This window comes from Suricata suricatta, chromosome 11 (assembly GCF_006229205.1).
Source record: "Suricata suricatta isolate VVHF042 chromosome 11, meerkat_22Aug2017_6uvM2_HiC, whole genome shotgun sequence".
Lineage (NCBI taxonomy): Eukaryota > Metazoa > Chordata > Mammalia > Carnivora > Herpestidae > Suricata > Suricata suricatta.
Window position 1 is genome coordinate 50,588,976 of NC_043710.1, and position 12,321 is coordinate 50,601,296.

Sequence of the window (12,321 nt, forward strand, 5' to 3'; positions counted from 1 at the left end):
ACATCATCCTCTTATGCCCAGAACACTAGAAAGAAATCTAGTAAAGCTCTATATTATCCATATTGCTGCCATGCTTAAGCAAGTTACTTGACCTCTTATTAACATGTAGTGCTGTCTGGAACAGCACTTAAGACCTACCACAGTCTGAGGCCAACCTTCCTCTCAAACCTCATCCCTCTGCACTTGCTCCATTGATATTGATCTCTTCTTAGCTGTCCATCAAGAATTCCATACCTTTTGAGTTTGGAGTTCCTTTCAGTGCTATTGAGTCATTCCAGAATATTCTATTCCACTCTTCAACTTTCTTCTTTAATGTTGCCTCATTTGTGAAGCCTTCTGTGATCCCCACAGGTATAATTGGATGCTGTCTCTCCATGGTGTTCCCATCTCTCCATGGTGTGGCCACAGATCCTTGCATATGCCTCTGCTTTGCCTTTGATCATGCTTCACCTTAGTTTGATGTATATCTTCCACCTAACCCTGTTTAAAAGGGGTTTAAAGTTTAAGAGGAACTCAGGAAATATATGTTTTGATCCCAATTGATGCCAATCCCTTGACAATTTTTGGATCTTTGGCCAATTCCAGTCTCTCGACATTTTTCATAAGGTGAGGGTTCAGAGTTTCAGTCAGGCAGTCCATATTCACACTAATCTAGAGTTCTAGTTCTGAGACTTTTTTTTACTTTCTGGGCTGAAGTTCCTGTGTCTGTTACCAGTGCCTCTTAGACTGAACTTTGTGTTGCTCATGCTACTTATCATGCCTACTCCCTCCTCTTCCACTAGGATTATGTGCTGATATTTTCTGCTTCATAATATATCTCTCTATAGTTACAGAGGTATATCATTTGCTGTAATCTCACTGTTACCCAGCTTGACTTCTCTTAATGCTTTATGTTAGGGTTCATAATCTTGGCTGTATCTGAAATGACACCAACTATGTCTCCTTTTTCCCTCTCTGGAACTGGATAATAGCCTTAGAGCATGGTTGTCAGAAATGAATGACCTGATTTTGGGTACTGACCCTTCCCAATAAACCTTGTGCTGTTCCTTTCCAATATACCCTGTGTCTTTCTGATAAGGGATTATCATTCTGAAGAAAGAAGGTCATGTTAAGTTCTGAACTATAAATTTGCATGTGTTTGTTCTTGTTTTTTTCCTTTGGCTTCATAAAACAAATAATACTTCCCTCACAAGGAGTTTGTTCCTGGGCTTGAAGAACCCATGAAAAGTCATGCATGCCACAAATGTTCTCTTGTGTAAGCTGTACACACTCAATTTTTTAAAACTCTCTCAATCAAAGGCAATGTCCAGATCCTTCATACTCTTGAACATCCTCTACAGATTAATCTGGCACCATCTTCAGCAGTGATTTTTGGTGGCTGAGATGAGAGTCAAATGTAGAGAGATTGGTTAAGCAGAGACAGAGTTATAGGTAATTTAAGGTGACATAGCGTATGGATGGCAACACCTACAAGACTTGGTCTACCCTTGTACCTCCTGTTTTGAGTTCAGACACTGGACATTTTCTTCACTCTTATTCCTAGATCAGGTTCTCTTTTCTCATAAAAGCTTATCCCTATTAATACATTCTTTCTCTCATGGTTCCTCTATGCCATGGAGGCATCATCTAGGTAATGTTGTATGCTGGTCCTAGAGTTGCTCACCACAGGCCACCCTCCACCCCATCTCCCTGCCTTCTTCCTCACTCTCCCTAGATCAGATCTTGCTTGGTCGTCAAACCAGATGGTCCCATTCCCTATATGGGAGGAAGCCACACCTTGCTTCAGGCTGCAGGACCTTGGCCCTCCCTTGACATGGCACCCGGGGGTATGCACTTCAAAATATTCTCTGCTGGGCCTGTTCCCTGGGGTCCCAATAAGAGAAAGAGACATTGTTAAATCTTTGTTTGAAGAAGAGGCAGAAGTACTAATTGGTGTCTGGGTGGTAGGAACTTCATTTTGGATCCCTACAGACAATGCCTGAAAAGGTGCCCATTAAATACCCTGTTCTTGGGATTTGACTGGTAGCTTACCTTCTTTTCATCCTTCTGTAGGTTAAACAGTGCAGCTCTTTGGTGAGTAATGGCCAAGGGTAGGCACATACAGTCTTCATCCACAAATTAGCTTTCCCCCATCATTTCCAGATATGGATAATCTAATAGGCTGCCTGCGGTAGAAATGCATAATCTTGGTATCACTGGGGAAAATTGGAAATATCACCAATATTGATGATGTGTACATCATCAGAAGTCTATCAGAACCTTTTGTATTATATGATTATAGTCAAGAGAGGGATCGGGTATGTTAGAATTACTTCCTCCCAAGTAGGCAAACATCTTTCCAATCCTGGCTCAATAATAAGCTACTTATAAATCTGTTACTCTTTGAGTGAGCCATAGATTCACATTATGGAGGATCTTCAGTATGTGTCCTGGATTCTTCTGGTTCCAGGACACATTACCTCCCTTAACTTTCTTTCCTGATGGTAGTAAAGGAGCTGAGCTTACTGGGTCAGACTTTTTCTTGAGGCACAAGGTTATAATGAGGGACATTTGCCAAATCCTCAGAAGATGGGAGATCAAACGTAATTATTTCTTAAACTATTCTGAAGATACTGCTATGTTCCACAAGGTGGGCTGAGGCTTAAAGATGGGCAGCTTTGAGGAATATTTGAAACAGATTCTCAGGGGGTCAGAATCACATTTCTTGACACCATGCAACCCATCCTTCCCTCCTCCCCCCCAACACACACTGCATCATTCTTTGGGGGTGTTGAGGGGAATAGCTTGTGGTTAAGAGGGAAGATAAGAGCAGTGTTAGGGAGGACATGGTATTTTTGACTGTGTGCTATGCAACATTCACCCATAGAATGAACATATCATTCTTTGTCAAGTCAAATACATTGTCTCTGAATCATTGAAGTTTCTGTTGCTCTTAACCAGATTTCTCCAAATGAATTATTTATTTCTTATAACTCAGTGAAAATAATATTACTACTTTCAGCTTTTGACAAAGGATTTCCACATATTATATCTCACTGGTTTCTCACAATGATTCTGTGAGGTAGGTTTTAATTTATTCATTTCACAAGTGAGGAAACGAAGGCTTGAAAATGGTTAACTTTGCTTAAGGTCACAGAGCTGACATATGGCGTAAATAGTACCTCAAATCAGGACCTTGACTTCTGGTCCAAAGTTTATTCCCTGACACTAGAACTATAGATGTACTCTAATCTCCCATCTTCCCAGCCCTCATGCCTTCTCTTGAGGTTACATAGCTTCTTCAGTGGCTGTGGTAAAGGTATGGGCAATAATCATGTGATTTCTCTTGGAGGAAAAAAAGCAAAATCTTCTTGGCCATTGTAATCTGTGCTGTTTCTTCTTTGTTGGATTATGATCCTGTGCTAACTTCTGCTTCTTTCCCTCATGCTTATAGACCACTTGTTGTTGTCACTGAAACTGTGAGATCAACCCGGCTTCATCTTTTCTACCTGGAATGTGAACCACTTATCTTATGCTCCAAAGCCCTCTCAGACCCCAGATCTGGGCCTCTGTGTGTACTTGTGTTTTTCTTTCACTTGAAAGAGTCGTGACACTGGAGGTGTTAAGGGGTGTTGGAGAGACACATACTCCCTAAATAATTGCTTAATTGCTCTGCTATTTGATTCCTTTACAGCTCACCCGTGGCCACCCAGTCCTGGATGTTCTTCCTTGGCTCTGGAGCAGTCACTGCTAACACAGAGACAGGGTGATGACCTCTTTGCTCAGGGATCAGGGATTGGTGGATGTGAGGCCTTGTCTGATTTTGTTTCTAAATAGATCTGTGACCCTTGGCCATTTCCTTCTTTCTAGACTGCAATTTTCTAACCTACAAAACAATAGTTTTGGCACAGGCTGTATTGCAGATCTGAATAATTTTGTGCCCTTTTTGTAATTATGTGGTAAATAGAATTGAAGGGAGTGTCTACGCATTTTTTCTCTGTTCTCAATAATTGGATGAAATTTAGAATTCTTTGGCTTTCACATGACAGTTATTACCAAGATCTTCTGTTTTTTCAGGTCACCACAATTCTGAACTTTGTGTTTACTTCTAAAAACCATCACCTTAAGGAGAGGGAGCTACAGGATGAGATACTGGGGAGAGAAACAAAATATTCATTTGTGAAATGATTGGGGAATAATCCAAGGAAGAACCTAATCAATGTTGGAGTCATCAGGGACCATTTATTCTGTAACCTGGGAGTCAAGTGACGTTTGGAGGAGTGAGATATCTCCAAATTAAGGGAATTCCCAGGGAATGTAGGATTTTTGGTAGCTTCAGATGAAGGTTAGTGGTATAAGACTAAAGGACGGTGTAAGGTCAGCCCTGATTAAATCCAGTGCCAGCATTCAGAACTTGAGAATGTTAGCATGATGGGAAGGGTTTTTTTCAACATTAATTCCTGGGCATCTACTTAAACCTAGTTATGTCAGCTGCTCCAGGGCATAGATATATTAGGATATCAAGTTTTGGAAACTGGTTTCTGAACTTCTTGTCCAATGCATTTCCCACTGGACCAAGCTGATTTGCCTCCTCTGTGTTTCAGGTTCTTGCAGAAATATAAACTAAACTGAAAATCATTTTTGACTGTCTACTGAGACCTATGGGGAAGAGTGATGGCAATGATATTGTTAGTGAGAATAGATCTTGAGCTCCCAATCTCCACATCACTGACTTTAACCTGCTTCCTTTCTTTGTGGTAGCCCTTCACTCTTCTAAGTGAGATGACCACCACTACTCTTTCCAATAATTCTCATCACTTCCCACATACTTTCTTTCTGGCTGGCATCCCAGGACTGACTGCTGCCCACGTTTGGATCTCACTTCCCTTTTGCTTCATGTTCTTCCTGGCAGTGACTGGGAATGGTGTCCTGCTTTTTCTGATCTGGACAGAGCACAGCCTTCACCAGCCCTTGTTTTTCTTTCTTTCTATGCTCTCCTTTGTTGACCTGGTTCTCTCCCTCTCTACTCTGCCCAAGATGCTGGCCATCTTCTGGTTTGGTGCTACAGCTATCAGGTCCTACTCCTGTCTTTCCCAGATGTTCTTCATCCATGCATTTTCTGCTATGGAGTCAGGAGTGCTGGTGGCCATGGCCGTGGACCGCTTTGTGGCCATCTGTAACCCACTACATTATGCAACCATTCTTACCCCAGTTGCTGTTGCCAAGATTGGAGGCTTGGTAGTGCTGCGAGGTGTGGGATTGACCATCTCCTTTCCCAGCTTGGCCCGTCGGCTGCCTTACTGTGGCTCTCACATGATTGCCTATACCTACTGTGAACATATGGCAGTAGTGAAGCTGGCCTGTGGAGCCACCACTGTGGATAACCTCTATGCCTTTGCTGTGGCAATCTTTCTTGGTGTGGGGGATGTGGCCTTTATTGCCTACTCTTATGGGCAGATTGTGAGGACTGTGATGCATTTTCCTTCACCTGAGGCACGTGCTAAAGCTGGCAGCACATGTATGGCTCATGTCTGTGTCATCCTCTTCTTCTATGGACCAGGCTTTCTTTCTGTGGTCATGCAGCGCTTTGGCCCACCCACAGCCTCTGCTGCTAAGGTCATCCTTGCCAATCTCTACTTGCTCTTTCCCCCTGCACTGGACCCTATTGTCTATGGGGTCAAGACCAAGCAGATCCGGGAGCAGCTACTTAAAATGCTGAGGCCCAAGCAGATTGATCCCACCTGAGTGCAGTTCTTATGTGCTGGACCTCAGGGGCAAGGGTGTCTTTCTCTGAAAGATGGGAGCCCCACAGCCCAGGTCATTTACCTGGTGGGGACAGTTCTCTTGAATTTTTGGAATCTCTTCTGAGGTCTATGTAGTATTTAGATATTGGGATGGAAGACAGGGGGGTATCTCAAGAAAGTAATTTTTGGATATGTCTTTATTCTAAGAGTTTGTTATTTACTTGTGTTGACAAGATAAAAGAATCAGGGAATTAAGAAACAAGATATCTATGGACCTGGAACAAGCAACTTAGGAGATCAGGGAGAGATGAACGCAGCACCTATCTGTATGTATGAGAACATGGGTCACTTCCCATCTTGATACTGACACAGGGAGTTTGTGGGAGTGGATAGGCCTTCAGTAAAATTTTGGCATCACAGAAATAAGGGTGGCAAACTATGGAGCTTCTTCAGAGTTTCAGGTTCATGAGAGCAACTCTTTAAAATATCCATGTTCCATCTAATTCTAGAAGTGCTTTAGTCCATGTACTTTCATTCTATTTTTGAGATGGATTACCCTCTATGACTTCTATAGTATTATGTGTTTTTAACCTCTGAAAATAATGATAATTGTTGTTTTATTTCTTCATTTTAGTCTTAGGTGCAGAGCCTTGAGTTAAAGTTTATTGCACACAATAATTATTGTTCTAATTCTTTATTTTCTGTCTTGATTCCTAATTCTTTGGGCCATTCTCTTCTAGTTTGTACTGTTGGTACTCAATTTAATGTGTTTGTTTTATGTCCCTAACCACTTCTGTATCCTTGCAATATATGTAGTGTTGGTTGTATGTTATGTAATATACATTATCTTCTTTTTTAGTTTCCCAAGTGTCTGTGCTTCCTCCAGCCATGGATACTCTGGGCTCTTCCTAATGGGAATGTACCTCTCTGTCTTTATCCCTGCTACTCCTACTCATCTTGAACTTCAGTCCAAACCTCACTTCTTTGAAGAAGGTTTTATATAATAGACCAGGTCACTTACTTTATGAACTCAGAGTTCCATGTATCTTTCTTTCATTATCTATCATAATTATATCTATCTATCAATTTTTCATATTTATCAATTTATCATAATTATATATATCCATCAATATATATATAAATTGGTTGATGATCTCTGTCCTCCATCTCTACTAAATGTTGAATTGCTTTGTATCCTTAACATAGTACTGGCATATGATAGGCACTTAATAAATGTTTTCTCAGTAACTGAATTTTATTATTTTAATGGATTATATCACTATAGCATGTTTTTTCATTAATCATATTTACATATGTTTATTTTGGATTAGAAGAATACATAAATCTCAAATTGTGACACAGTAGGCACTCAGTAACTTTTTACTGAAGAAATGAAATAAGTTGTCACAAAATTAGCATTGCAATCATAATTGCTATTTTTTTTTTGCAGTCGTAATCACTATTAACACTAATGTCTTTACTGCTCTCACTGTGATTAACACTACCTTAACTTTCAAATGTTGCTTCATTTAAAAAAAATTTCAACTTGTGATATTTTGGACACTGTGCAGATGCACTGGAGAATATGATTATTCTTTATAAGGCAAACTCACTGCTGTGTATAAACATAGAACAAGCAGAAAAATAGAATTTGTCTTCCTCCATATCTTCATTTGCCCATCTTTTCTTCATTATTTTCTTCCTCATTCTGAGTACTTATTAGGCTCTAGGGAGTATGATGACAAAATAAACTTGAAAATATAGAAACTATGATAAAATGGAATAGTGCTGTGGTAGATGTTGGTTCCAAGTCACAGATTAATTCTCCATAGGAAGTGAGGGGCAAGAAAAGGACATAGGTTGGGTCAGGTTAGAGATGCTATGAATGACCAAGTATGGGCCTGAGTGGTCGAGTGGGTAGATGGAGGTTTAGGGCAAACTTGAGGTCCCTAATGGGAGTCTTCTTCAGTCTTTCTCCTAAGTGACCTCTTGTCTATGCCATACTCAATGATCCTATGTTTCCTCAGTTAAATATTAATCTTCATTATTAGTAAGAAGATAGCACAGAAGCATTATTCACAGTAGCTTAAAGGTAAAAACAACCCATGTGTTTATTGGCTAATGACTGGATTAACAAAAATGTAGTATACATACATCAGTGTTCAGCCTTGAAATTCTAATACATGCTTACAACATGGATAAACCTTGAACATTATGCTAAGCAAAATAAGCCAAACACAAAATAACAAATATTGTGTGACTCCTCTCATATTAAGTACCTAGAATAGGCAAATTCATAGAGGCATAAGTAGCATAGAGGCTGCCAAGGGCTTAAAAGAGAGAGGGATGGAAATTATTTAATAGGTACAGAGCTTTTGTTTGGGATGATGGAAGAATTCTGGAAATAGATATTGGTGATGGGGCTACAATATTGTGAATGTACCTAACGACACTAAGTGTGTAACTAAAAAATGGCTGAAATGATAAATATTATGTTAAATATATTTTACCACAATAAAAAGTGACAACCGCTCCAACCTGAAGAAGACAGCTCTTCAAAGAAAAGGCAAAAAGTGGAGACCTCCCACTTCTATCCCTGCTTCATGGAGATGCACAGTTGCTATAGGATTGCAGAGGAAGATTCCTTAGTGGGAAGATGAGTGACCAATGGGTATAGAGTTCTCTATGTGCTTTGACTAAACTCACTTTAAACAATCTTCATATGAATATGTTGTATTCGTATAAAATCTTGATGATATGAGCAGGTCCTGTTGTTCAGCTCTTACTCCATGGTACTTTGAAACATTGAAAAAAAAAATATTTGCACATAAAGTCTCTCGTTTAATGTTCACAAAATGTATATGAAGCTCTCATTATATCCATTTTTTTCTGACAAAAATGTTGTACTTCCTAGTAAGTGAGGACTATACATTTTCTCACACTTCCCATATTCTGGTTTGGTGGTATGTTCACTGCTCTTGTTCCCCAAGGCAATTTTAAGGATTATTTTCCCCCCTGGGAAAACAGACTAGCAAACAAACAAGCATGGACTGGTGCTTCTGCTGTTCATGTCATTCATGCAGATCATTCTCTACCACTCTCAGTTACTGGTATCTCTCCTTGTTGTTCTTTTTCATTAAATGATGGCTAAGTCAATGTCTTCCCTATTTTTTGACCTTCCATTTACCTGTTCCTAGACATACTCCTGGCATGATATTGAGATTCTGATTTTGTCTCAATCTTGTGCTTGAAATCTTTATGATCTCCACTTTCCACTGTTCTTTAACATGGCCAAAACATGCTGCTATGGTTCCTGCTTATGCACCAGGCTCAGTTCCTGAGTACTACATCCCAAATTTAATGATTCAAGTCCTTGGCAAAATGAATCTCCCTTCCGTCTTGCCTCAGAGATTCTGTATCCTCAGAATTCTGTATACTCCCACAACTCCCTTCAATTTTAACCCAATTTCTGGTCACTAACTTGAGTTAGGGGGGCTTTTATGGACACCCTAGAATGAGAAGTTCATATAATAAGAGTGTTACATGATTATCATACTGTAGTTTTAATTTATAACCCTTATAACTGTTATTAGGTTTCCATGATCACATATATAACATATACTCTGCCATGACCCATGATGACAAGAGTTGTTTATCATATAAATTGTTTTGTTTAACATCTAGTAGAGTATATGGTTTGGTAGATATTTAATACCTACTGGATGACTGAATGAATAAATGAGGCTTTGAACCAGCTATGAATTAAATACTTGTTGACTGGATGAATGGAAGGGATGTGCAATTGAAGCATTATTCCCAAGGAAAATGTGGCCACTGAAGTGAACCATAACTGCTTTATCAGAGGTGGGCTAAGGGAAGGGTCTACTTGATATTGGGAGACATGATGAAGGAAATCTTAACCATCTGATTAGGAACTCTGAGAATCAATATTTTCCCAATACTTGCCAGAGTATTGGAATTGATATTTATGGACCTGTCACAGTTTCTCAGAAGAGAGACAGAATGCTTAAGTTATCTGAGACAGGTAGCATTTAACTTAGGTTGGATCCTCTAGAAACGGATACTGAGTCAGAGATTTGATCACAGGAAACTTATTGAGAAGTATACTTGGGAATGACATCTGTCAGGGAGTGAGGGAAACAGGACAGAAAATAGGAAGAAATTAAACCAAGATCCTGTTACCCCAGTTGCCTGAGCTTATTCCATGGGGCTGCTCTTGGGCTGAGATGGTACTTCAATATTGTTTCAAAAGAGAGAGGTTCAGGTCTTTGTATTTGTACTTAGACTGATCATTGTGTGAGAGCTGTAGTCAAAAAGGAAAAGTAATCTAGAATGAGTCAACTCTTTGTCCAAGGGAGAGTGATTCAGTTGTGAGCTTTTAGCAGCCAACAATCTCAGCAGACAGGAGGGATGAACATGTTTAGCCACTAAAGAATTTAGTGCTCTGAGTCTGACCTGTGAGAATGAGAAACCCGAGCTTATAGTGAAATGTGGGGTTTCCTAGTTCCAAGCTGCCTATGGCAGACGTCAAGATGGACAGGTTTAGGGGTAATGACCAACACTGGACAGATGGGCCACCTGATCAGATGCATGGGCCACTCCCTGCTCTGCCTCTCTGTCCAACCAGCTATCCCTGGGGTAGTTGAATTAGCTCTGTGTGTCCCCAGCCAATATAGATGCTAACTTTGACTCTGTCCAGAGGTATTTGTGTGTCCTCTGGGACCTGACAATTGGTAATAACATCTTGTCTTCCCAATGCCTTATACACAGCCATTGGCCCTACCTTGGGGAAGTATCAAGAATGGATGTGTTTTTCATGGTAAGATTACAGAACTAGGTATAAATTTGTGTATTACTTATAGAAAAAACTATATACTTTAAACATATAATTTAATTAATATTTATAATAAACCAGTAAGATTTATGTTATTTGCTCTACCATCAGATGAGGCAATCTATACTCAGATAGTTTAAGTATCCTGCCATGGTTTCATTGTAGAATATGAAGGGGCAAAATTTAAACCTAGTTGTCTGCCCACAAAGCTTATGTTTATCCCACTGTACTGTGAAGCCTCTGCCAGCTAGCTTATAATTATGAAGTTTAATGAGAAATTTTCCTTTACTTGAGACAAACCATGAAGACACTGAAAAGATTTCTATAATTAGGTAAAGCAAAAAATTGTGGATGAAAATAAAAACATCACAAAATAAAGTGCTCCTGACATGATTAGTGTGTTTCTAACACAGCTAATGAGTTTTTCTAAAAGACAGTAGCCAATGGACTCTGAATTTTAAAGGATAAGAAAGACGAATTCGGGTAAAAGAGGAAGAAAATACATAAAAGGTACATGTAGAATAAATTGGTGTATTCATATAATTCTAACATTAGAATCGTTCAAGCAAGACATCTGTGTGGAAATGTGAGAAGTATAAGTCAGAGTAATACAGAAGATAGCCTTTGAAAACCTTGCTTGCCAGTCAGTTATGATATTATTCCATGGATTGAATGGACTAAATAATTTTAAACTCAGAAGTGATATGATGATTTTGAATTTCAGATGTACTTTATAATCCTCTGCCTTGAGAATGCAATATGAAAGACAGGGTGACAGGGTTAATGGTAAGGCCAGAGGATCTAAGGAAATAATCCAAGGGATAAAAGTTAGGAGTATGCACTAGGCAGTTTCCCTAGGGGTTGAGAAGAATGAGTGGATCAAAAGGGGTTAAAATGCAATCAACAGGAATGGTGACAAAATAAAAGGAGATATAAAAATAAATAATCATTTCAAGTTTCTACTTTGGGTAGATATAGTGATTATATAGAGAGAAGATAAAGGAGGTAGAATGTATTTAGGAAGAATAAACAAGTTAATTTAGTCTTGAATATATTGAGCATGTGCTATAGACATTTAGGTATTGGTAAATGGAAAGTGTATTTCAGAAAGGTATTTGAATTAGAAACCTATATTTGAAGGAAACCTATATGAGTGGTTTAAAATATTGTAAATGGATGAAGACAACCAGAGAAAATGTACAGAACTGGGAAAGGAGGAGAGGAGGAAGTCCTGGAATCAACGACATATAATGGAGAGATAGATGGAGAAGGTGGTGGGATGGAGGACATAGGAGGAACACAGTAGAGTGCTATGTTACAGAAACTGAGGGAAAATACTTAAAAAATAACAGATTGGTTTATCATGTCTAGTAATGGCAAGAGTGATACAGAGGATCCATTCAAGTAGACATTCCAAATTAGAAGTCATTGAATGGAAGTTTAAACATCTGTCTTACAGCAGCATGATTACTCTTATCTGTAAATGAAACTAGACCTATTTTATTTCAGGCATGTGGACTTCTCACCTTAAAGATATTATCTCAGAACAGGGTATTCTCTTCTTTGTATCTCACTTTCTTCTTTTGTGTTTCACTTTCAGGTTCTTTCATCTCATGAAGGTGCTAGCCAGAGGTAGACACTGTGATAAACCCCCAGCAATGGAGAAATCATAATTTTTGTTTCTTTTCTCTCTTCCTTCTCTAAGCCATTGACGATGGCTCTTACTAATTCCAGCTGGAGGCT

General features: G+C 39.2%; 2 protein-coding genes across 2 annotated transcripts in view; both read left to right on the top strand.

Annotated features, from left to right (window-relative positions):
- Nucleotides 1–4,761: 4,761 nt before the first annotated feature.
- LOC115272171 (olfactory receptor 52K1-like) lies at nucleotides 4,762–5,724 on the top strand. Its single transcript, XM_029915228.1, has one exon. It carries the CDS (start codon nucleotides 4,762–4,764, stop codon nucleotides 5,722–5,724), a length of 963 nt encoding a protein of 320 aa, XP_029771088.1.
- A 4,552-nt stretch (nucleotides 5,725–10,276) lies between these two features.
- Nucleotides 10,277–12,321, top strand: part of LOC115272534 (olfactory receptor 52L1-like) — a 2,789-nt gene continuing 744 nt past the window's right edge. The window contains exons 1-2 of the mRNA XM_029915579.1: nucleotides 10,277–10,292; nucleotides 12,129–12,152. Of these exons, the coding sequence (XP_029771439.1) occupies nucleotides 10,277–10,292; nucleotides 12,129–12,152 (40 nt within the window). The remainder of the gene's footprint in view (nucleotides 10,293–12,128; nucleotides 12,153–12,321) is intronic.

What these genes read in the sequence shown, in the direction of transcription:
- LOC115272171 (XM_029915228.1), top strand. Translation starts at nt 4,762, where the DNA reads ATGACCACCACTACTCTTTCCAATAATTCTCATCACTTCCCACATACT.